We start from the raw sequence: 24,063 nt of genomic DNA on the forward strand, positions 1-24,063 counted from the left end.
GAAGTCTTAGCCATAGCAATAAGGCAAGAGCCACACATAAAAGAGATACAAATAGGAAAGGAAGAGATCAAATTATCATTATTTGCAGATGATATGGTTCTATTTATCAAGGACCCCAACGACTACCAGCAAACTGTTAGCGCTGATAAATACTAATAACAATGTATCAGGATAGAAAATAAACACACAGAAATCAGTAGCCTTACTATATGTTAATAGCAAACAGAGTGAGGATGAAATCAGAGAATCACTCCATTCACAATTGGATCAAGAAATGAATAAAGTACCTTGGAATAAACTTAACCAAGGTAGTGAAGGATCTCTACAATGAAAAATGCAGAAGACTCTAGGAAATGGAAAGACATCTTTGTTCTTGGATTGGAAAAAAGATCAATATTGTGAAAATGATAATCTTACCAAAAGCAATCTACACACTTAATGGAATCCCCATCAAAATTGCAAAGGCATTCTTCATGAACATGGAAAGCAACCTCAAATTTATTTGGAAGCCAAAAAACCTCTTGAATATCTAAAGCAGTTTTGAGCAACAAAAGTAAGGCTGGTGGTATCACCGTACCTGATTTTAACCTGTATTACAGAGCCATAGTAACAAAAACAGCATTGTACTGGAAAAAAACAAACAAACAAATGAACAAAAATCCCAGGCATGTAAGGACCCCAGTTGGATCCCCCAGGACCCATGTAAGCCCACAAAGGGGCATGTGTGTCTGGAGTTCGTTTGCAGTAGCTAGAGGCCCTGGTGTGCCTTTCTCTCTTTCTCTCTCTATGCTTCTTCCTCTCTCGCTCTCTGTCTTTCATAAATAAATAAAATAAATGAAAAAAATTTAAACATTAAAAAAAATTATTGAGTATACAAGCTGGCTTAATTTTGGGCTCTTTAATCTCTTCCATTTATTTCATGTTTTTATTCTAGCATCCTGTTATATTAGTACAGTTTCTAAATATAGTTGGAATTCATGAAAAAAAAAAAAAAAAAAAAATCCCAGGCATGTAGATCAATGGAACAGACTAGAGGAGGACCAGATGTAAGTCTTGGTAGCTATAACCACCTGATCTTTGGCAAAATACCAAAAACACTCATTGGACCAAAGATGGCCTCTTCAACAAAATTGTGTTGAAAAAGTTGGATATGTATCTGTAGAATGAAGAAACTGGATCCTTTTGTCTCTCCATGCACAAGAATTAAGTCCACATGGATCAAAGACCTTAATATCAGACCTGAAACTGCTGGAGGAAAAAGTAGGGGAAGTCCTTCATTGCCAAGATGGTTTACAGGCTAGCAGTAAGAATGGTATTCATGTCGCAGCCCAGGACCCTGGCAGATCTACTAGAAGTGGCATGTCTCATGGTGTGCTATCTTGATTTATCCCTGCATCTTGATTCACCTCCTTTTTCTCTGTCATCTGTAAAATAAAGCAGATATTCCAAGAGTGAGAACAGCTTCAGTAAAATGGGTATGCAGTTATTTGAGCATTTTTTGGTGTGCAAGCTCATCTTCACTGGATAGAGGTGGGGCTTCTATCTGAAATCCGACTTTCCAGACAATGGGATTCCGAGGTGGTGTCAAGGACCAGACGTAAATTCCCACTGAGTGGGCTTTACGTCCAATCAGAGAGCAGGTATTTACCCACATAAGCTGTGTGTCACTATTATACAAGTGTGTTCTTCCTTTATAGCTGCAGGGTTTCCTCTTCACTCATGATGTTGGGGACTCATCTTCCAGAGGTTCCTATGGTGATTTCCACTATTGTACAAGTGTGTTCTTCCTTTATAGCTGCAGGGTTTCCTCTTCACTCATGATGTTGGGGACTCATCTTCCAGAGGTTCCTATGGTGATTTCCACTATTGTACAAGTGTGTTCTTCCTTTATAGCTGCAGGGTTTCCTCTTCACTCATGATGTTGGGGACTCATCTTCCAGAGGTTCCTATGGTGATTTCCACTATTGTACAAGTGTGTTCTTCCTTTATAGCTGCAGGGTTTCCTCTTCACTCATGATGTTGGGGACTCATCTTCCAGAGGTTCCTATGGTGATTTCCACTATTATACAAGTGTGTACTTCCTTTATAGCTGCAGGGTTTCCTCTTCACTCATGATGTTGGGGACTCGTCTTCCAGAGGTTCCTATGGTAATTTCCACTATTGTACAAGTGTGTTCTTCCTTTATAGGTGCAGGGTTTCCTGTTCACTCATGATATTGGTGACTCGTCTTCCAGAGGTTCCTATGGTGATTTCCACTATTGTACAAGTGTGTTCTTCTTTTATAGGTGCTGGGTTTCCTGTTCACTCATGATGTTGGTGACTCGTCTTCCAGAGGTTCCTATGGTGATTTCCACTATTGTACAACTGTGTTCTTCCTTTATAGCTGCAGGGTTTCCTGTTCACTCATGTTGTTGGGGACTTGTCTTCCAGAGGTTCCTATGGTGATTTCCAGGTCTTGTGAGCACTATCCAGAATGGAGCTAGTTTGCCTTTCAATTTTAGCATGGTATCTCAATATCCCATTACTGAAGAATGCAGTCTTTTCTGAATAAGCTCTTACCTTTTAGCTTAATCAGGTAATCAAGTGTTTTAGTCATAGACTATATTGATTTGGGGACCTCAGGTGTTTCCTTGTCCAAGAGCTCATTGTGGGTCTCAACCCTATTCTGGGCCTGGGATTTACTGGCCAGAGTATCTAGTTTTACGTTAAGCATTTTCTGTCTTCAGTCCACACTGTCCACATTTCCAATATATTTGTGGTTATATCTTGTAGGATGTTTGCCAGAATGAGGGTTTCTGTGGACCTCATTTGTGTTATCTTACCTTTTCTATGTAATTACCTCCTCTACCCCTCCAAGCCTCTCCTTCCCCCATAATCTTTCCTTCCCCTAGCCTATCAAGTAACTCCTATTTTCCATTCTCCATATTTCTTCTCCCTCTTGGTCTCATTCTAGTTAATTGTTTGTCTGTTTATTGATTTCTTGAAGAGAGAATAAAAGAAAGAGTCAGATAAATAGAAAGAATGGTCATGCCAGGGCCTCTAGCTAGTGTGAATGAACTCCAGGTGCATGCTTCCCAGTGTGGTTCTGGCTTTATACGGGTACTGGGGATTTGAGCTCCAGTCCTTAGGCTTTGCAGGCTAGTGCCCCAAATCCTGAGCTGTCTGTTCAACCCACATTCTAGTTTCTTTTCTTTTTTCTTGGAGCTTCCGATTGCACTCATCTCCAAAAGATCCTGGTTAGGAATTTCAGATGGGAAAGTATATGCACTATTTGTTTTTCTATGTATGGAAGACCTCACTTAGATGAATTTTTTCCATCCCCTTTGATTTTTCTATAGATTTCATTGTTTTATTTTTCCTTCCTGTTGAGTATAATCCTATTGTGTGTATCTACCCCATTTTATTCATCCATTTATGTGTTGATGGGCATCTGGGCTATTTCCAGTTCCTGGTTTCTAAGCAAATATAGACCAACAAGTATTTATGTAGTGTTGTAGACAGGTTTGCATTACTGGCAGAGAATTCCTGACCAAGAACAGCTTGTGGGGGTTAAAAAAAATTTCCTTAGAGACTTGTGGGTAGGCACCATCATGACAGGGGAAATGATGGCATGAGTAGAAGGCAGATATCACCTCCTGACCAACATAAGATGGGCAATAGCTACAGGAGAGTGTGCGAAACCCTGGAAAGGGGAACCTGGCTTTAATACCCATAAGCTCACACCCAACAATATAACTCTACCAGGAGGTATTAATTGCCAAATTTCCATCAGCTGGGGACATTACATTGAGCACTTCTGAATCAAACCACCACATTCCACTCCTGACCCCCACAAACTGATAACCACCCATGATGTAAAATGCAATCCAACTTTTAAAGTCCCCGTGATTTATATCAATCTCAATGATGTTCAAACATCCCCATAATCCAAAGTCTTAACTTAGTCACAATAACAAGAAATTCTTCCCAAACCCATAATGGCACAGAATAAACACTCATACAGCAAAACATGGTGTTGGGCATCTCAAATAAATATTCAACCTATACAAGATTTAAACAGGGCAAACAGCATACTTTGTAGCTCCAAGTCCAACAAGTGTAGTCACTGACAAATCTGCACATCTGATCATTTTAGCCAGCAGCAAATCTCTGGAGTTCCAACTCTGCCCCTCCGGCTTGGCTACTCAGTCCTGAAAATCTTCATCCAGGACGGGCAGCTCTTCTTAGCAGCAGTCTCACGGTCCTGTTATCTCCACTGAGTCTCCACTGCAACCCATGGCTCATCCTCATGGCTATGTCGAGTCTCCATGTAGGCATTCCTTAGCAGATGTGGTTCACATTGCCCATGGCCATTTCCAAACCACAAGACCGTGTTGCAAATTCAATGACCCTCTGTTTCCTGCATATTTTATATGCCATAATACCAGATAGGGCACCAGTTTGTTAATCCAGGGTGGAATAAAGCAGACTTTGAAGAACAGGAGACTCATTGAGCATTCAGGCTCCTTCATAAGAGTCTTCATTCTTTCTGTTGCCCCAGTCCCAAGGGTTGTAATTTCTCACACAATTGCAGCTGTATGGGCAGAAGTTTTAGCCCAAATCTATCTGTATTTGGTTCCACTCGGCCTATTTGAATTCTCTCATAGCAGGCAATCCCAACACCTAGGGTCACTTTTGTAGATTCTCTGAGAGTCTTGAGAGCCACACCTATGCCTTAAGCACCTACCCTGAAGATATATAACATCAGATTGATTGATACATTTAATAATACCCAGCTAACTAGAAAATCCAACCATGAAATAATCCAGGATGCAAAAATATATACACAAGAAACACCAAAAACAAGACAATATGCATCCACCCAAAAGTATTAATGCATTAGAAATGACCTCCACTGAGAACGGGTTAGAGGAAATGCCTGAGAAAGATTTCAAAGGAATGATTATAAATATGTTCAAAGAAGTCAAAGAAGAAATCAAAGGAATGAAAGAGGAAATCAAAGGAATCAAAGAAAACACAGGACACCAATTCAATGAAATAAAGTGGTCAATACTAGATATAAATAAGGAACTAGAAATAATAGAGAAAACCTAATCAAAAGCCTATGATGGGAGGTCATGAAGCTCACGGTATAGATCCTGCTCTTGTCTGACATAATGCATGTATTACTCTCACCAAACTACCCTGAAAGCACTACACTCAATTTTCATATTCATATATTAATTTTACTCTCACTTTTGGTTGGAGAAGCTTCTCTTTTCAGGTGGTGGTGATCACTGGGATGAACCAAAAGGCAACATAGTGCTGAGAAGAATTGACAAGGAATTCCAGCACTGAAATATCTCTATTATACCCTCCAAGGCTCAGGGTCCAATACACCTGTCCAGACAGAAATTGGCCTTGATATCCATGACCTCACAGTGCCTGGCAATACTTTCACAAGACCATCACAATAGGAGAAAAAGACAATGACATCCAAATGAAAGATAGACTAACAGAGAAAGGGCAGGAGATGATGGAGAGAGGAGTTGTGAAGGGGAAAGTGGAGGTGGGGAGGGAAATATTGTGGCTTTTTGTCTGTAAGTATAGAAGTTGCCAATAGAAAATTAAAAAGAAAAAATAAATGTGGACTGGATGCATTATATTTTATATCATACATGGTTATTAGTTCATGGGAGCCAGGGATGTAATGTGGTGGTTTGATTCAAGTATCCCCCATAAACTTAGGTGTTCTAAAGGTTTAATGCATAGCTGTTGGCAATTTGAGAAATGAAGCCTCCTAGAGGCAGAGTATTATTGAGAGCAGGCCTATGGGTGTTATAACCACCTTTCCTTTGCCAATGTTTGGCACACTCCTGTTGCTGTTGTCCATCTGATGTTCACCAGCAAGTGATATCCACCTTCTGAGCATGCCATCTTTCTCCCCTGCTATCTTGGATCTTCCCCTTGAGCCTGTAAGCACATAAGCTGCTCTTGGTTCGCTGTTTTCTGCCAGCAATGTGAACCTGACAGCAACACCTCCTCAACTATGTACTTTTGATTAAGTATTCTGTATCAGGCAGAAATTCCTTGTTATGGAGTAGGTCTCAAGTCTAATCAGAGCGAAGTTGGTCTCCCCCACAATAGGCATTGCCTGATCGAACCTGTTGATTCATTTTACTGGTTAACTAGCAGTGACACATGCAGAACACATGCATGGTTCACTGCTGCTTAACACCATTGATTACTTTTCTCTCCCCAAAGGTTGCAGAGCTGTCAATGTCTAGTGCACTGGGGTCCCTGGGTAAGGGTCGTGATGGAATGAGGACACAGGGCATGCAGAGAAGCTGACTCAAATGCAACTGCAAGTGCATACTTTATTTCTAACACTGTTCGTTTTTGTACAGAAAGTAATCATGAAACAAAGTCACTTCATACACATCAGGTGTTGTTTTTAAAACAATTTTCTTGTGTACACAATAATTGAGGGATAGTATAACTTCTTTCTTAATAATAGTGAACAAAGCAATGATGGTTTATGTTCCCAACTAAACTTCAAAGTAACTCAGGCATGCAAAACACCTTTATCTAAGCAGAAACTACATTCTCGAGAGGCCTGAGCATAGGCCAAACATTCAGTCTTGTGGCCAAGAAGTTTGCTTCTTGTTGACTTCAGCTTGCTGAAGTCCCATGACCTCAGTTCCCCTTGCTCCAAGGACACTCTTGAGAATTGATTCTCATGCTTAGCCCATCTGAACCTCCTCACATAGCTCCTTCTCATATATTGCTAGCTAGCCAACTGGGAGGAGATTTTCAGCTTTGCTAAAGTTTGATTTCCCAGTGTCCTGCATCTTAGGCATGTGGAATATTTAGCTATAGGTCTTTCCATCTAGTTCGGATGGATAACTAAGGGCCTTGGCAATGCCTGACGTATCCTGTGGCATCAGTGGCCTTTATGGCTAACACTCGGTGGAAAGTCACCCACCCTGGCAATGAAATTTGTCTAACAACAATGTAATGCTTCTGGGTACAACAAGAAAAAAAAAATCTTACTTTATTATCATTAACATTTAAAACATACATTTGTGCCAAGATGTTTCAGATAGTGTGTGTTCATTGGATGGGATTTGGATGGCATAATGACATGCACAGTGCAATGTGCTTGTGTACATTCCCAACATAAGCTGCAGTGACCTCAACTGATGCATCATGGCAGATTGGGGCCTAGAAGCCTTGAATTAATTGTTTATAATATATGTGGTTCTAAATTAATATTTGATTATGCTTTGCTCAGAATCCTTTCAGATTTGCAGTCTATTATGACCTTAACATTGATTATTTAGATGGGTTCAGAATCCACAACTTTATTAGAGTTTGTATTCCACTAGTAATTGAACTCATGGACTTGCATCTTCTGAGCAGGCAGAGTACCACAACGTTATACCACAATCCCTAACATATTCCTTTCCATTCGATTCTATTTTCACTCCAAAAAAAAAAAAAAAAAAATCTTACTTTCTTGGATCATTACAGGAATTTACAGGTAAGATATTTCTTTTTCTTTGATGCTACAGCATATAAACCTCCTTTAATTGAATAAGTCTTTGCCAAGATACATATAGAAGAGTGAAGTCCTATTTGCTATTCCCTTTTTTGTAGTCCTTTTTGAAGAGAAATGTCTCATTATAGGAGTTGGTGTCATTTGAAGACATAGCTGTGGACTTCACCTGGGAAGAGTGGCAGGACCTGGACGTTGTTCAACGAAACCTCTATAGGGATGTGATGCTGGAGAACTACACCAGCCTGATGTCCTTGGGTAAGTTAAACTTCCATGATTCCCTGAAGAGCCATTACTTTCCCTTTGGTTGATAAATATAGTTATCATTTCTAACGTTTAATATTGTTTTCTTATTGTAATCTTAAACTGACATGTTTAAGAAACATATTATGTAGAACAGTATGGATTTGCAGTACACACATATGTAATGACTAGATTCTATCAGATCAGGCAGTGCTTGTATGGGGAACACTTTAAACAGTCTTGTAGCTATGTTTGAAATACTCATGTAAGTGTTGCCAAATGCATATTAACTTACTACTGGGTTATAGAACATAAAAAGTTATTTCTTCTAAACGTACCCTGTTCATTCCAACATGCTTATATTATCCATTTTCTTCTACTCATTGTTCACTTTCTAATTACTTGTTTTATTTTCTCCCTCTATTGTATAAATTTGGACTTGTAAGTATAATGAGGACATGCAGGATTTTTGTTTTAGTGGTTTTTTTAATAATATTTCTATCCTATGACTTTTGTGGGGAGAAATGATTACTTATTCACTCAATTATAGAAGGATTTGTTAGACTGGGGCGGAGGGGAATCAAATTTACATTGGCGAATGTGTTTCTTAGGACACTTAGAAATGAAAAGTTTCTATGATACACATTTGCACTGATAAAGAAAATCCAAACCCTAACCAGTTTTTTTTTTAATCTGTTATCTACATATTGCCAACTAGATTATCAAGTGACAAATTTATGACATTTATTTCTGGTTATTGAGTGTTGATAGTCTATTTCCATTATTTTAGACCTGTGTAACTCTAGTAGCATTCTTGATTTCATTTATATGACTGTATTGAGCGTCTCTTGGAGGTCAGTAGAGCTGCTTTGATTAAAATGATGGTGATCATTTCAAAACCAGGAGAAATAGCTATACTGCTTTGCATAATGTCTTAAAGTTATGTTCATATCACCCATTTTAATATTTTTCTTTTTTTAAGGATTATTTTTATTTTATTTTTATTTTTTTGAGAGAGAGAAAGAGAGAGTGTGTGTGAAAGGGCATGCCAGGTTCTCTAGTCACTGCAAAGAAATTCAGATGCATGGGCCACCTTGTGCATGTGGCATACATGGGCCTTGGAGAATTGAACCTGGATCCTTAGGCTTTGCAGGCAAATGCCTTAACTGCTAAGCCATCTCCCCAACCCAGTGTATTTTCTTTTTATTTGGAGACTGGGTCTCAGTCTATCCTAGCAGTTCCTGGAATGCATTCTGTAGCCAAGGCTACTCTCAAAATATTATTGATTCTCCTACCTCATGTTCCCACATGTTGGTGGTAAAGGAGTGTGGTGCCACACCTGGCTTTGTTTCTCTTTAAAGTCTGTATATAGCCTTTTAACCTACAAAGAAGGACATTTTTCTACTCTCCCTTGTAATCTGCATGGACTTTGCTTATTGCCCTTTTCATATATCCAAGGCTAAGATTTTATCTTTTTCTTCATGCCTTGAATTAAATTTAGCTAGCTCTTCATGAATCTTGGAAAAGTGCTCTACCACTAAGTTACTTTGCATCACTAGGACTTCAATAGTGTATTGTGGAAGAGTGGTGGATAAGTACATCCTTTTTTATTTTCTAGACCTTAGTTAGAGAAAATAAAATTTCTGTGCTGCCCAGTCATTAATATTGAGGCCCTCTCCAATTTGTAACCTTATTTTTTTCACTAAAGACCTGTGTTAGTTTATGGAGAAATTTTAGTTTTTTTTTTTTTTAATTTATTAGCTTTACTAAATGACCCTCTATAGATTATCATGTAGTAAGTCCATTGTGTGAGGATCAGATATGTGACATTTGTGTAGAGCTTTTTTAGGTGGTTTGGACCATTAAACTTGGGTCTGCAGGCTTTGCCAGCAAGGACCTTTAATTGCTGAGCCATATAATGAGGAATTTCTGAAGATGTGAGTTAATTTTGTAAAATTATTATTAGGTAATTACACAGTTTATCATGTGGTATCATTGATTTTTTTTTTTAAAGCAGTGTCTCACTAGCTCAGGCTCACTTGGAATTCACAATGTAATTTCAGGGTGGTCTCGAACTCATGGTCATCTTCCTTCCTCTGCCTCCTGAGTGCTGGGATTAAAGGCACGCAGCACCATGCCCGGCCCAAAGAATCATTGATTTCTACATGTACATTTTCTTATAGTGATGTTTACATCTCTGCTTTGAGCAGTATTTTATAGTATTCACCTTTTTGCTTGTGTGTGTGCATGAATTGTGCGTGTATGTGTGTATTCTCAGATACATGTGACGAGGGTTCTCATTCTTTGTGACGTACTCTTTTATGGTCCCTTTGTTTTACCCCTTCCGGATCCAGTAATGTTGTGGACGAGTTTCTCTTATATACAACTGATAGCAAGAGGAAGAGTGACTTTATAGTAACAAGGAATCTCTTCCAAGACATTTTGTTTTTGCACATTTGAAAATGCCACCCGCAGATCAAAATATACCCAAACTTTTTTTTTTTTTTTTTTTTTTACTTTCTTAACAAGACTTGGAAATTTGTGTAGCGTGGGCCCAATTTGTATCTTATCTTTTCCCTCAGGTGGAGTTGTTGGAATGACTTTGTAGTCAAGATGAAAGCATTGAATTCTGCTTCAAAGAACTGCATATGTGCAAGCAGAATCCTGCATAACCCCATTAGGAGTAGATGGTGCTCAGCCAGCCTGTCAGGGAGGCAAAAAAAAGGCTTTATTCTGTCCTTGCCAGAAAATGAGGAAACTACCTTGGAGGGTGGGTCAGAAGCTCCAGGCAGCGCACTTTCCCAGCCCTTTTTGATGATGAGCCAGTGAGCAGAGAAGGCGAGGAGGGCTGGGTGTTGCCAGGAGCGCTCTCAGAGGCCTGGGGCAGGTGGCTTCTCTGTGGGGGTGCTTTGCCAAATTTGCAAGGGGAATTTGTGGTGAGCCTGAAGAGGTGCCCTGAGGCAAGCACAGTGGTCACTCTGCCCGCCCAGTAGAGGCACCGGGCCACCTTGCTGAGCTTGGCATAGTGTGGCAGTGGCTCCTAAATCCTGACACCGCAGCATCTGGAGGAACGTCTGCCTCCCTGGGAGCAGGTTTTGCATCTCCTTCCAGCGAGCCTTCCTGAGTACTGGGGTCTTCCTTATTGGTACTGACCTCTGCCCACACCTCATGGCATCTTCTTCCTCACCATCCTGGCAAGGTCCAGGCAGGGCCTGGGCTTGGGATATAGCACATATATTGGGTGGGGTTCCCCTTCTCTTTCTTGGATCTTTTTGCCATTTTAGGCTATTTGGTTATTTTTTAGTGTGTCTGCTCCATTGGCCAGGTCCTAACTGCCGCAGAGTGACGTTATTGCTGACCGTTACCTTTGCTCGCTCTGCAAGGAAGCCTTTATGTCCTGCTTCCCCGCACTTCACTGGCCAAATGTGCCATCGTCCTTTTTGGAACTCGCTTCATAAATCTCAAGATGGACCCCATTTGGAAAAATCCACTAGGAATCTCTAAGGGAGGCTGTGGAACAGCCTCCCCCACTCCCCCACCCCCACCCCCCGCCCTCCAGCCCCGTGGGTGCAGATCTTTCCAAGAGGTCCGCAGGGCGTGGGCTGCTCAGTGGTGCTGTGCCTACTGCCAGGCTCACAGACCCACCTCTCCCCTCCCCTCCCCACACTCCGGTTCTCCGAGATGGCAGGTGGGCAGCACCACCTTATCCCTCTGGTGCCTGCCCTGCTGATTCTCACTTAAGCTGCACCAACATGGAAGAGGTACCGACCTGACCCAGCCATGAAGAAAGAATGTCTTTTGCTCCATTTCTTCATTTCAGGGGTGTGGGCGTCCAGTGGGAAAGCGCTGACTCCAAATCTTTAGGCTGACTGTTCCTGTCTGAATAGACAGATGCCGGAGGGCTGCCGGGACTAAGACGTCAGTTCGAATTGGTTCCCAGCAGTAAAGAGTAGGCGTTGCACAGACACGTTGGAGCAATTGCAGAATGTTTGACAGGACGAAAGAAACCGAAGCCAGTATTTTAACAGTTGCTTTTTGTGTGTATTTTCTGCGGGCCTGGGAATACCATCAAAGGTTGAGCTGTTTGAGCTTTTATGAGAAACCCCAGGACTTTTCTGTGGCCATTTCTATGAAAATGTGGTGCCAGATGAGTGGTGATGGTGCCCTCCAGGGGCTGCGAGACCTCATTGCACATTGTTGCTCAGAGCGGAAGACTGCTGGATACTCCCGGCTTAGTACTGGACAGTGTTGCGTTGATGAGAACCTGCGCTGTGCCGGCCCTCCCTGACGCAGACGTGCTCACGCCCTCTCACCAGGATGTTTCTGTAGCAACTTTTCATATTCTTTTCAAACAATGGTTTCTCTGCGTTCATTGTTGAAGAAAAGAGATAGGGTAAGAAAACTACCCATGCATGATGTAGAGAGCTATTGATTTGTTTCGTTTTTTAAAGGAAAAACTATTTGTAAGATGTTGCACTAAGACTTTTATATACACTTCAGAGACCTGTAGTAAATTATGTTGACAATAAAAAAAAATGTCAGTAGAAAAATAAAATTTAAATAACTTTCTATTATACAATGATTTGATCATATTGACTATAGTGGCTAATGAAGTAACCTAATATACAATGTTAAGGGCTGGAGAGATGGCTTAGCGGTTAAGCGCTTGCCTGTGAAGCCTAAGGACCCCGGTTCGAGGCTTGGTTCCCCAGGTCCCACGTTAGCCAGATGCACAAGGGGGCGCACGCATCTGGAGTTCGTTTGCAGTGACTGGAAGCCCTGGCACGCTCATTCTCTCTCTCTGCCTCTATCTGCCTTTCTCTCTCTGTCTGTCGCTCTCAAATAAGTAAATTTAAAAAAAAAATGCTAAGCTGGTCCAGATCATAACCAGCCTCACGGGGTACAAGAAGAAAATACAAGTTCACAGAACTTAATGCATGTGAATGGCTAATGGCACCAGGGCTTCACAGTCCAGGACACAGTTCCTTAGTATCTTCCTGCAAAAACAAAGTTTATAGCACAGAGACATCTTTCCTACACAATATTCATTACACTTTTTTATATGCACTTAATTTTCACCCCAAAACCCCTGTTAAGGAATCAAGAAATCAGTTCTTAGGGTTAGGGGCTACATCCCTCCTGGTACTTAGAAAAACATGTTTCCATGAAATAGTAAAAGGCATCCTTATACAGATGACCAAAACCATAATGCAGGATTCAGTGCTGCAAATTTCTCAAACTAAGGGATACTTTCCAAAACCACAGCTCCTTGAACTGGAAATTGGATTTTTATTTATTTATTTTTTTTGTTTTTTCGAGGTAGGGTCTCACTCTAGCCCAGGCTTACCTGGAATTCACTATGAAGCCTCAGGGTGGCCTCAAACTCATGGCAATCCTTCTACCTCTGCCTCCCGAGTGCTGGGATTAAAGGCATGCGCCACCACACCCGGCTGGAAATTGGAATTTTTTTTAAAATTTTTATTGACTTTTTCCATGGTTATAAAATATATCCCATGGTAATTCCCTCCCTCCCCACCCCCACACTTTCCCATTTGAAATTCCATTCTCCATCATACTACCTCGCTATTACAATCATTGTAATTACATATATACAATATCAACCTATTAAGTATCCTCCTCCCTTCCTTTCTCTACCCTTTATGTCTCCTTTTTAACTTACTGGCCTCTGCTACTAAGTATTTTCATTCTCACGCAGAAACCCAATCATCTGTATCTAGGATCCACATATCAGAGAGAACATGTGGCGCTTGGCTTTCTGTGCCTGGGTTACCTCACTTAGTATAATACTTTCCAGGTCCATCCATTTTTCTGCAAATTTCATAACTTCATTTTTCTTCACCGCTGAGTAGAACTCCATTGTATAAATGTGCCACATCTTCATTATCCACTCATCTGTTGAGGGACATCTAGGCTTGTTCCATTTCCCAGCTATTATAAATTGAGCAGCAATACACATGGTTGAGCACGTACTTCTAAGAAAATGAGATGAGTCTTTTGGATATATGCCTAGGAGTGCTATAGCTGGGTCATATGGTAGATCAATCTTTAGCTGTTTTAGGAACCTCCACACTGTTTTCCACAATGGCTGGAGCAGATTGCATTCCCACCAGCAGTGCAGAAGGGTTCCTTTTTTTCCACATCCCCGCCAAGATTTGTGATCATTTGTTTTCATGATGGTGTCCAATCTGACAGGGGTGAGATGGAATTTCAATGTAGTTTTAATCTGCATTTCCCTGATGACTAGTGACGTAGAACATTTTTTTAGATTCTTATATGCCATTCATATTTCTTCCTTTGAGAACTCTCTATTTAGGTCCACAGCCCATTTTTTGATTGGCTTGTTAGATTCCTTATTATTTAACTTTTAGAGTTCTTTGTATATCCTAGATATTAATCCTCTATCAGATATAGCTGGCGAAGATATTTTTTCCCATTCTGTTGGTTGCCTCTTTGCTTTTTTCACTGTGTCCTTTGCAGCGCAAAATCTTTGTAATTTCATTAGGTCCCAGTGGTTAATCTGTGGTTTTATTGCCTGAGCAATTGGGGTTGTATTCAGAAAGTCTTTGCCAAGACTAACATGTTGAAGGGTTTCCCCTACTTTTTCCTCTAGTAGTTTCAGAGTTTCCGGTCTAATGTTAAGGTCTTTAATCCATTTGGACTTAATTCTTGTGCATTGCGAGAGAGAAGAATCTATTTTCATCCTTCTGCAGATATATATCCAGTTTTCAAAACACCATTTGCTGAAGAGGCTGTCTCTTCTCCAATGAGTATTTTTGGCATTTTTATCGAATATCAGGTGGGTGTAGCTACTTGGGCTTACATCTGGGTCCTCTATTCTGTTTCACTGATGTACATGTGTGTTTTTGTGCCAGTACCATGCTGTTTTTGTTACTATGGTTCTGTAGTATAGGTTAAAATCAGGTATGGTGATACCACCAGCCTCATTTTTGTTGCTCAGTATTATTTTAGATATTCGAGGTTTCTTGTGATTCCAAATAAATTTTTGGATTGTTTTTTTCTATTTCCATGAATAAAGCCTTTGGAATTTTGATAGGGATTGCATTAAATGTGTAGATTGCTTTAGGTAAGATTGCCATTTTCACAATATTGATTCTTCCAATCCAGGAACAAATGATGTTTCTCCACTTTCTAGTGTCTTCTGCAATTTCTCGCTTGAGAGTTTTAAAGTTCTCATTGTAGAGATTCTTTACTTCCTTGGTTAGGTTTATTCCAAGGTACTTTATTTTTTTTGATGCAATTGTGAATGGGAGTGATTCTCTGATTTCATCCTCTGTGTGTTTTTTGTTTGCATATATGAAGGCTACTGATTTCTGTGTATTTATTTTGTATCCTGCTACATTGCTGTAGGTTTTGATCAGCTCCAACAGCTTGCTAGTAGAGTCTTTAGGGTCCTTTATGTATAGAATCATGTCATCTGCAAATAATGATAACTTGATTTCTTCCTTTTCAATTTGTATCCCTTTTTTGTGTGTCTCTTGCCTTATTGCTATGGCTAAGACTTCCAAAAGTATATTAAATAAAAGTGGGGACAGTGGACACCCTTGTCTTGTTCCTGATTTTAGTGGAAAAGCTTCCAGTTTTTCCTCATTTAGTAATATGTTGGCTGTAGGCTTGTCATAAATAGCCCTTATTATATTGATATATGTTCCTTCTATTCCAAGTCTCTGTAGGACTTTTATCATGAAGGGATGTTGGATTTTGTGAAATGCTTTCTCTGCGTGTAATGAGATGATCATGTGATTTTTGTCCTTCAACCCGTTTATGTAATGTATTACATTTATAGATTTGCGTATGTTGAACCATCCCTGCATCTCTGAGATAAAGCCTACTTGGTCTGGGTGAATGATCTTTTTGATATACTCTTGTATTCTGTTTGCCAATATTTTGTTGAGAATTTTTGCATCTATGTTCATGAGGGAGATTGGTCTGTAATTTTCTTTTTTTGTTGTATCTTTGCCTGGTTTTGGTATCAGGGTGATGCTGGCCTCATAGAAGGAGTTTGATAGAATTCCTTCTTTTTCTGTTTCCTGGAAAAGCTTAAGAAGCAATGGTGTTAGCTCTTCCTTAAAAGTCTGGTAAAATTCAGCAGTGAATCCATCCGGGCCTGGGCTTTTTTTAGTTGGGAGATTATTGATAACTGTTCGGATCTCCATATTTGTTATAGGTGTATTTAAGTGATTAATCTCATTTTGATTTAATTTAGGTAGGTCATATAGATCAAGGAAATCATCCATTTCTTTCAGATTTTCATACTTTGTGGAGTATATGCTTTTATAGTATGTCCCTATGATTTTTTGAATTTCTCTGGAATCTGTTGTGATGTTACCTTGTTCATCTCTGATTTTATTAATTTGTGTCTCTTCTCTCTTTCTTTTGGTCAGATTTGCTAAGGGTTTATCAATCTTGTTTATCCTTTCAAAGAACCAACTCTTTGTTTCATTAATTCTTTGGATTGTTCTTTTTGTTTCTATCTCATTAATTTCTGCCCTAATCTTTATTATTTCTTCCCATGTACTGACTTTTGTTTTGCCTTGTTCTTCTTTTTCCAAGGCTTGAAGGCGAACCATTAGGTCGTTTACTTGTGACCTTTCTAATATTTTTTTTAATTTTTATTAACATTTTCCATGATTATAAAATATATCTCATGGTAATTCCCTCCCTCCCCACCCCCACACTTTCCCATTTGAAATTTCGTTCTCCATCATATTACCTCCGCATTACAATCATTGTAATTACATATATACAATATCAACCTATTAAGTATCCTCCTCCCTTCCTTCCTCCACCCTTTATGTCTCCTTTTCAACTTTCTGGCCTCTGCTACTAAGTACTTTCATTAAGTCGTTTACCTGTGACCTTTCTAATTTCTTTCTTTCTTTTCTTTAATTTATTTACTTTTTATTTGAGAGCGACAGACCCAGAGAGAATGACAGATAGAGGGAGAGAGAGAGAATGGGTGCACCAGGGCTTCCACCCTCTGCAAATGAACTCCAGATGTGTGCACCCCCTTGTGCATCTGGCTAACGTGGGACCTGGGGAACCGAGCCTCGAACCGGGGTCTTTAGGCTTCACAGGCAAGCACTTAACCGCTAAGCTATCTCTCCAGCCCACCTTTCTAATTTTTTTTAAACTATTTAAAAATTTTTTGTTCATTTTTATTTATTTATTTGAGAGTGATAGAGAGAGAAAGAGGCAGATAGAGAGAGAGAAAGGGAGAATGGGCACGCCAGGGCCTCCAGGCACTGCAAACGAACTCCAGATGCATGCGTCCCCTTGTGCATCTGGCTAACGTGGGTACTGGGGAATCGAGCCTCGAACCGGGGTCCTTAGGCTTCACAGGCAAGTGCTTAACCGCTAAGCTATCTCTCCAGCCCACCTTTCTAATTTCTTAATATAGGCACTTAAGGCTATAAATTTACCTCTTAGAACTGCCTTCATTGTGTCCCAGAGATTTTGGTATGTTGTGTTCTCATTATCATTTGACTCTATAAATTTTTTGATTTCCTTTTTGATTTCTTCATTGACCCATTCATTATTTAGTAGTGTATTGTTTAGTTTCCATGATTTTGTGTATGCTCTATAGCCTTTCTTGCTACTGATTTGTAGTTTAATTCCATTGTGGTCAGATAGAGTGCAAGGGAATTATTTCAGTTTTCCTGAATTTGTTAAGATTTGCTTTGTGTCCTAATATATGGTCTATTTTAGAGAATGTTCCATGTGCTGCTGAAAAGAATGTATATTCTGCAGCCTTTGGATGAAATGTCCTGTATATATCTGTTAAGTCCATTCCTTCTATGACCTCATTTAGTCCAGATGCCTCTCTATTTATTTTTTTCCTGAGATTTCTGTCAATTGGTGTGAGTGGGCAGTTAAAGTCACCCACTACCACTGTCTTTGGTGTTATCTGTGACCTTAGTTCTAATAGTGTTTGTTTGATGAATTTGGGAGCCCCCACGTTAGGTGCATATATGTTTAGGATTGTAATGTCCTCCTGTTGGAGTGTGCCCTTAATCAATATAAAGTGACCTTCCTTATCTTTCTTGACTAATGTTGGACTGAAGTCTACCTTGTCAGATATTAGGATAGCAACCCCTGCTTTTTTTCTAGGCCCATTTGCTTGAAACACCATTTTCCAACCTTTCACCCTAAGATAATGTCTATCCTTTGTAGACAGGTGAGTTTCTTGGATACAACAAATTGTAGGATCCTGCTTTTTAACCCAGTTTGCAAACCTATGTCTTTTTGTTGGGGCATTGAGGCCATTGATATTAAGAGATATCATTGAAAAGTGTTTATATTTGCCTGTTTTTTTTGGAGTTCCGGTTCTACCTGTGCTCTTTTAACAAGTATTTGATTATTGCTTGTTTTTTCTAGGTTCCTTATATGTGTGCTTTTCCTTTTCTTCAGCATGGAGTATTCTATCAGGTATTTTCTGTAGAGCTGGTTTTGTGTTCAAATACTCCTTTACCTGCTTTTGTCATGGAATGTCCTTATTTCTCCATCTATTTGAATGGATAACTTTGCAGGATAAAGTAACCTTGGTTGACAGTTGTTATCTTTCAGAACTTGGAATATATATATTGGAATATGTATATTGAGCAAAAGAAAAAGAAAAAGAAGAGTCTGCTAAATTTCAACTAAGATTAGATTAATTAAAAAGGTAGTAAAGCATAGGCTGCTCACTTGACATCAACCTCCATCTTTTATTGTTTTTGTGAAACATGCAGTATATCAAAGAATACTGAAAACTGCAGCATGAAGCCGTTGCCTTGCCTTGGCTCAGGTGAAGAAGGTGCGCATAAAATTTCTTCAGCTAAGTACCACGAAAACGGACAGCTTGTGTGCCTGGGTTGAGAGTGATGTCTTTGGGTCTTCATCTGGGGAGCTTGGCCTAAAACAAAGGCTGAGATGCCATTCACATTCCTGATCCTCCCTGTGGTTCCAGCTGAACAATTAAGAAGCCACCAACACGTGTGGATTCCTTTTGAAGAGTCAAAAAACTCAGAGGAAGAGTGTTTTTATATACAGTCACTTACTTAAGGGCAATTCTTATAAATCTAATGGCCATTATTCGTTGTAGTCTTTCCATTTTCTTAATTTACATGAGTTGTTTTTAGATAGCGACGTGAATTTTCTGTCATTAATTTCGTTGTGAATCCTCTTTGCTGTTTTACTGTTTAAAATCATTTCTTGAGTTAAAGTCTTCTCCCATAACCTTTCTCTCTTGTTTTTTGAGCATTCTTTCTTTGTTCCATCTATCATAAATGTTATTTGTTGTCTTTCTAGTTTCATGCTGTATTTGTTTATTTTTGAAAAATCATTTTCTTAGGCCGGGCATTGTGCCACACAGTTTTTGTCCTAAAATGTGGGAGGCTGAGGTAGTGGTACCTCCATGAGTATGAGGACAGTCTGGGACTACAGTATCACTTCTTGGTCAACCTGGGCTAGAGGGAGTCCCTATCTGTTAAAAATCACACAAAAAAAAACATATTATATATCATGGTGTTCAATGTAATTTGGGGAGAAATTTTCAATGTCACTTCCAGTTAATGAACTCCAGGAGTATAAACTTACCTAAGCTAAACTTGTATTTCACCTAGTTGAGGCCAGTTGTAGAAATTCAGCTGTTATCTTACAGAAGTCCACTTGATATAACATCAGCATAATATGTGCATTATTTCCCAATTCCAGGGAACTGTATTACCAAACCTGATTTGATCTTTAAGTTGGAGCATGGACTTGCACCATGGAGTGTAAATGAAGATGTGATTCAGAGTATTCCAGGCAAGTAAAGTCATATGGTCATATAATATAGGTCAGTGAGATGATAACCCATCAGAAATTGTGATAGTAATGGTATTTTGTGAAACAGACACGCTATGACATGGAGAAAGCATGACCCTGTTTTTTTGGTGTTTGTTTTTTCAAGGTAGAGTCTCACTGTAGCTCAAACTGCCCTGGAATTCACTACCCATACCTTCTGAGTGCTAGGATTAAAGGTGTGGGCACCACGCCCTGCTAAAAATACTTATTTATATTTTTGCATTCCAAATTTTAATTTCATATGCAGGTGGTCTTGGAAAATATTATGTGTTACATGTACCTAAATTCTCACTTGTCCATTTTCTGTATGTTTCAATATTAGTGTTCAATATTAGAGTCAGTTTCTCTGGTGTGAAAAAAATCCTTAAAAGAAACACCTTTTTATAATGGTTGTTGTATAGAGTGTTTAACATAATGATATTTATAGTCACCTGTGAAATTTAGAAGAAAAGAGCATCTGAGATTTCATAAGGGACTAGTACCCTTTTGTGAAATGTCCATGTAGCAGACAGCTTCAGGTTTGCTGAGATTAACTTCCAGACCAAGAACAGTTACGGAGGAAGGGATATTTATTAAAGCTTACAGATCAAGGGGACGTTCCATAAATGGCAGCAAAAGCCAAAAGCCACACAGCACACTTCAGGAACTCCAGCTAGGCACACTTTGCCTATCTTTAGATTGAAGTCTGAAACCCACCACCAAACCTTAAGATCCACACAATGGCACTGAATCCAGCTAGGCTGCAGAATACAAACTACAAACAAATTATCAACTGAATGTATTGGTGGTCACCTATTCTATTCAAACCACCACAGTCCATGAAAAGAATGTAGGTGACAAACGTATACTAGATTTATGAAGAATAAGAAATGTGTCAGAGACATGAAGAGCATTTAAGGCTTTAATGTGAAGGAAATCTGAATGATTGTGCAAAGAAAAGTAGAAAATAGTCCCTTCTAATGTTCTTTATGGAAAAACAAGGTAAAGACACAAGTACAATAGAAAGAAATCTTGTGCCAAACTAGTGGTATCTATAGTATTAGTAGAAATATTTGTCTCTTACAATAGTTAATTTTAGAGGTTCAGTTCAATGTGCTGACCTTCAATGTATAATAGCAGACTAACATTAGAGATATGCTAGAAAAAAAAAATTGGAATTTTTTTTTCTTTTTCTTTTTTTTAAATTTTTATTAGCATTTTCCGTGATTATAAAAAAAATCCCATGTTAGTTCCCTCCCTCCACCCCACAGTTTCTCCTTTGAAATTCCATTCTCCATCATATTACCTCCCCATCACAATCATTGTACTTACATATATACAATGTCAACCTATTAAGTACCCTCCTCCCTTCATTTGAAATTTTGAAACCTGAAAACAGATAATGCAGGGGACTGGAACATTGAATATTTATGTGTGGGAGATGAACACAAGAAAAAATATTTGATCTGAAGGTGTTAAGTGTAGACTTTCTGATCAAGCTTTCATTTGGGGGGCCCAAGGGAGAAGCATTTGGGCGTTTCACCCTTCATAGTGAAGAGTTATCCACATAGCTTATTGATGTTTAATAATGGAATGTTATTGATCATGTTGCTTGGCCTTTAGACATTCTTTGTAGCTTCACATGTTGAGTTGTAATGTGGATCTGAAAATTTTGAATGGAGGACAATTACTCACACAGGTGAAAAGCCATATGAATGTAATGAATGTGGTAAAGCTTTCATCTCCAAGTCAAATCTCACTGTGCATCAGAGAACTCACACAGGTGAAAAGCCATATGAATGTCCTGCATGTGAAAAAGCTTTCATTACCAAATCAGATCTTAATAAGCATCAGAAAACTCACATTGGTGCAAAGCCTTATGAATGTACTGTATGTAGTAAAGCTTTCATCTGGAAGTCACATCTCGCTGTGCATCAGAGAATTCACACAGGTGAAAAGCCATATGAATGTACTGCATGTGAAAAAGCTTTCATTACCAAATCAGATCTTAATAAGCATCAGAAAACTCACACTGGTGCAAAGCCTTATGAATGTACTCTATGTAGTAAAGTTTTCATCTTCAAGTCACAGCTCACTGTGCATCAGAGAACTCACACCGGTGAGAAGCCATATGAATGTAATGAATGTGGTAAAGCTTTCATCTTCAATTCACAGCTCACTGTGCATCAGAGAACTCACACAGGTGAAAAGCCATATGAATGTACTGCATGTGGTAAAGCCTTCATCTCCAAGTCACATCTCGCTATGCATCAGAGAACTCACACCGGTGAGAAGCCATATGAATGTAAAGAATGTGGTAAAGCTTTCATCTCCAAGTCACATCTCGCTGTGCATCAGAGAACTCACACAGGTGAAAAGCCATATGAATGTACTGCATGTGAAAAAGCTTTCATTACCAAAGCAGATTTTAATAAGCATCAGAAAACTCATATTTGTGCAAAGCCTTATGAATGTACTGTATGTAGTAAAGCTTTCATCTGGAAGTCACAGCTCACTGTGCATCAGAGAACTCACACCGGTGAGAAGCCATATGAATGTAAAGAATGTGGTAAAGCTTTCATCTGGAAGTCACATCTCGCTGTGCATCAGAGAATTCACACAGGTGAAAAGCCATATGAATGTACTGCATGTGAAAAAGCTTTCATTACCAAATCAAATCTTAATAAGCATCAGAAAACTCACACTGGTGCAAAGCCTTATGAATGTACTCTATGTAGTAAAGTTTTCATCTTCAAGTCACAGCTCACTGTGCATCAGAGAACTCACACCGGTGAGAAGCCATATGAATGTAATGAATGTGGTAAAGCTTTCATCTTCAATTCACAGCTCACTGTGCATCAGAGAATTCACACAGGTGAAAAGCCATATCAATGTACTCTATGTGGTAAAGCTTACATCTGCAAGTCACGTCTCACTGCGCATCAGAGAACTCACACAGGTGAAAAGCCACATGAATGTACTGCATGAGGTAAAGCTTTAATCTCCAAGTCACAGCTCACTAGGCCTCAGAGAACTCACACAGGTGAAAAGCCATATGAATGTACTGATGTGAAAAAGCTTTCATTACCAAATCAGATCTTAATAAGCATAGGAAAACTCACACTGTTGGAAAGCCTTATGAATGTACTCTATGTGGAAAAGCTTTTACATGCACGTCAAACCTCAATATGCATCGGAGAATTCATACAGGTGAAAAGCCTTATGAATGCAGTGCATGTGGGAAAGGGTTTATGTCCAAGTCAAAACTCACTGTACATCAGAGAACTCACACAGGTGAAAAACCATATGAGTGTACTGAAAGCTTTCAGCACCAAGTCACAGCTCACTGTGCATCATAGAACTCACACAGGTGTAAAGCCGTATGATTGTACTGAATGTGGGAAGTCATTTATTACCAAGTCTAATCTTAATAAACATCAGAGAACTCACACAGGTCAGAACCCATGTGAATATACTTCATGTGGGGAAGCTTTCATTACCTAGGCAGATCTTCATATGCATTAAGGATAGCCATATGAATATTGTAATGAATGTGGTAAAGCCTTCATCTGCCAATCATATATCTCTATCCATCAGGGAACTCAAACAGATGAGAAGTCATATCAATAATCTGAATGCAATAAAGGTTTCATCTACAAGCCACGTCTCAATGTACATCAGAGAACTCACACAGGTGAGAAACCATATGAACATATAAGAACCTTTTATATCCCAGTAACAGGTCACTATGCATTACAGACCTCACAGTTAAGAGAAATTGTATTAATGTGGGAAAACATTCATCTCCAAGTCATCACTTACTATTCATCAAAGACCTCATAGGGGAGAATTTAAATGAGTACAGTGGATATAGGTGTTTACTTTCAAGTCATGTCAATAGATATCAAAAAATTCATTCAGATCAAAAGCTATATGGGCAAAATGAAGATTGAAATGTTTTCTTGGCAATGACCAACAGTATCATAGAATCCAAACAGGTAAGAAGCCACATGAATTTGGTGAAGCTTTCTGCTGGAAGTCACAAATCACTCTTCATCAGTGAAGTCATACAGTTTTGTGTATGTATGATTTTGGGAAACCTTTCTTCCATATGTCATGATTCATATGTCAGAGAAGTTTTGTAGATAATAAGCCTTATCAAAGTAATGTAGGATGAAATGCTTTCTACCAGAAGTCACAGCTCATTAATCTGTAAGACATACCTCTGAGGACTTCTACCAGATTAAAGCCATAGGAATATATTGAATGTGTGAAAAGTTCCCTTTCTCTTCTCAATATGCAGCAGAGAAATCATGAAAATAGAATTCCTATGAATATGAACAAGCTACCAAGGCTTACAATTTACCCATTATAGACTTAAAAATGTGTTTATGAGTCACAACTTACGAATTTGTAAGACATACCTCTGAGAACTTTTG

The 24,063-nt window shown here is 39.2% G+C and overlaps 2 protein-coding genes across 2 annotated transcripts in view; one reads left to right on the forward strand and one right to left on the reverse strand.

The window, feature by feature from the left end:
• LOC123456290 (zinc finger protein 420-like) overlaps positions 1 to 23,128 on the forward strand; it is a 44,954-nt gene extending 21,826 nt beyond the window's left edge. The window contains exons 2-6 of the mRNA XM_045139087.1: positions 7,669 to 7,795; positions 19,514 to 19,575; positions 21,542 to 22,583; positions 22,835 to 22,918; positions 22,995 to 23,128. Of these exons, the coding sequence (XP_044995022.1) occupies positions 7,669 to 7,795; positions 19,514 to 19,575; positions 21,542 to 22,583; positions 22,835 to 22,918; positions 22,995 to 23,128 (1,449 nt within the window). The remainder of the gene's footprint in view (positions 1 to 7,668; positions 7,796 to 19,513; positions 19,576 to 21,541; positions 22,584 to 22,834; positions 22,919 to 22,994) is intronic.
• LOC123456274 (zinc finger protein 585A-like) overlaps positions 1 to 24,063 on the reverse strand; it is a 545,778-nt gene that overhangs the window by 454,095 nt on the left and 67,620 nt on the right. The gene's annotated exons all lie outside the window — the stretch shown is intronic.

Source organism: Jaculus jaculus, chromosome 20, assembly GCF_020740685.1.
Source record: "Jaculus jaculus isolate mJacJac1 chromosome 20, mJacJac1.mat.Y.cur, whole genome shotgun sequence".
In the NCBI taxonomy this organism is placed as follows: domain Eukaryota; kingdom Metazoa; phylum Chordata; class Mammalia; order Rodentia; family Dipodidae; genus Jaculus; species Jaculus jaculus.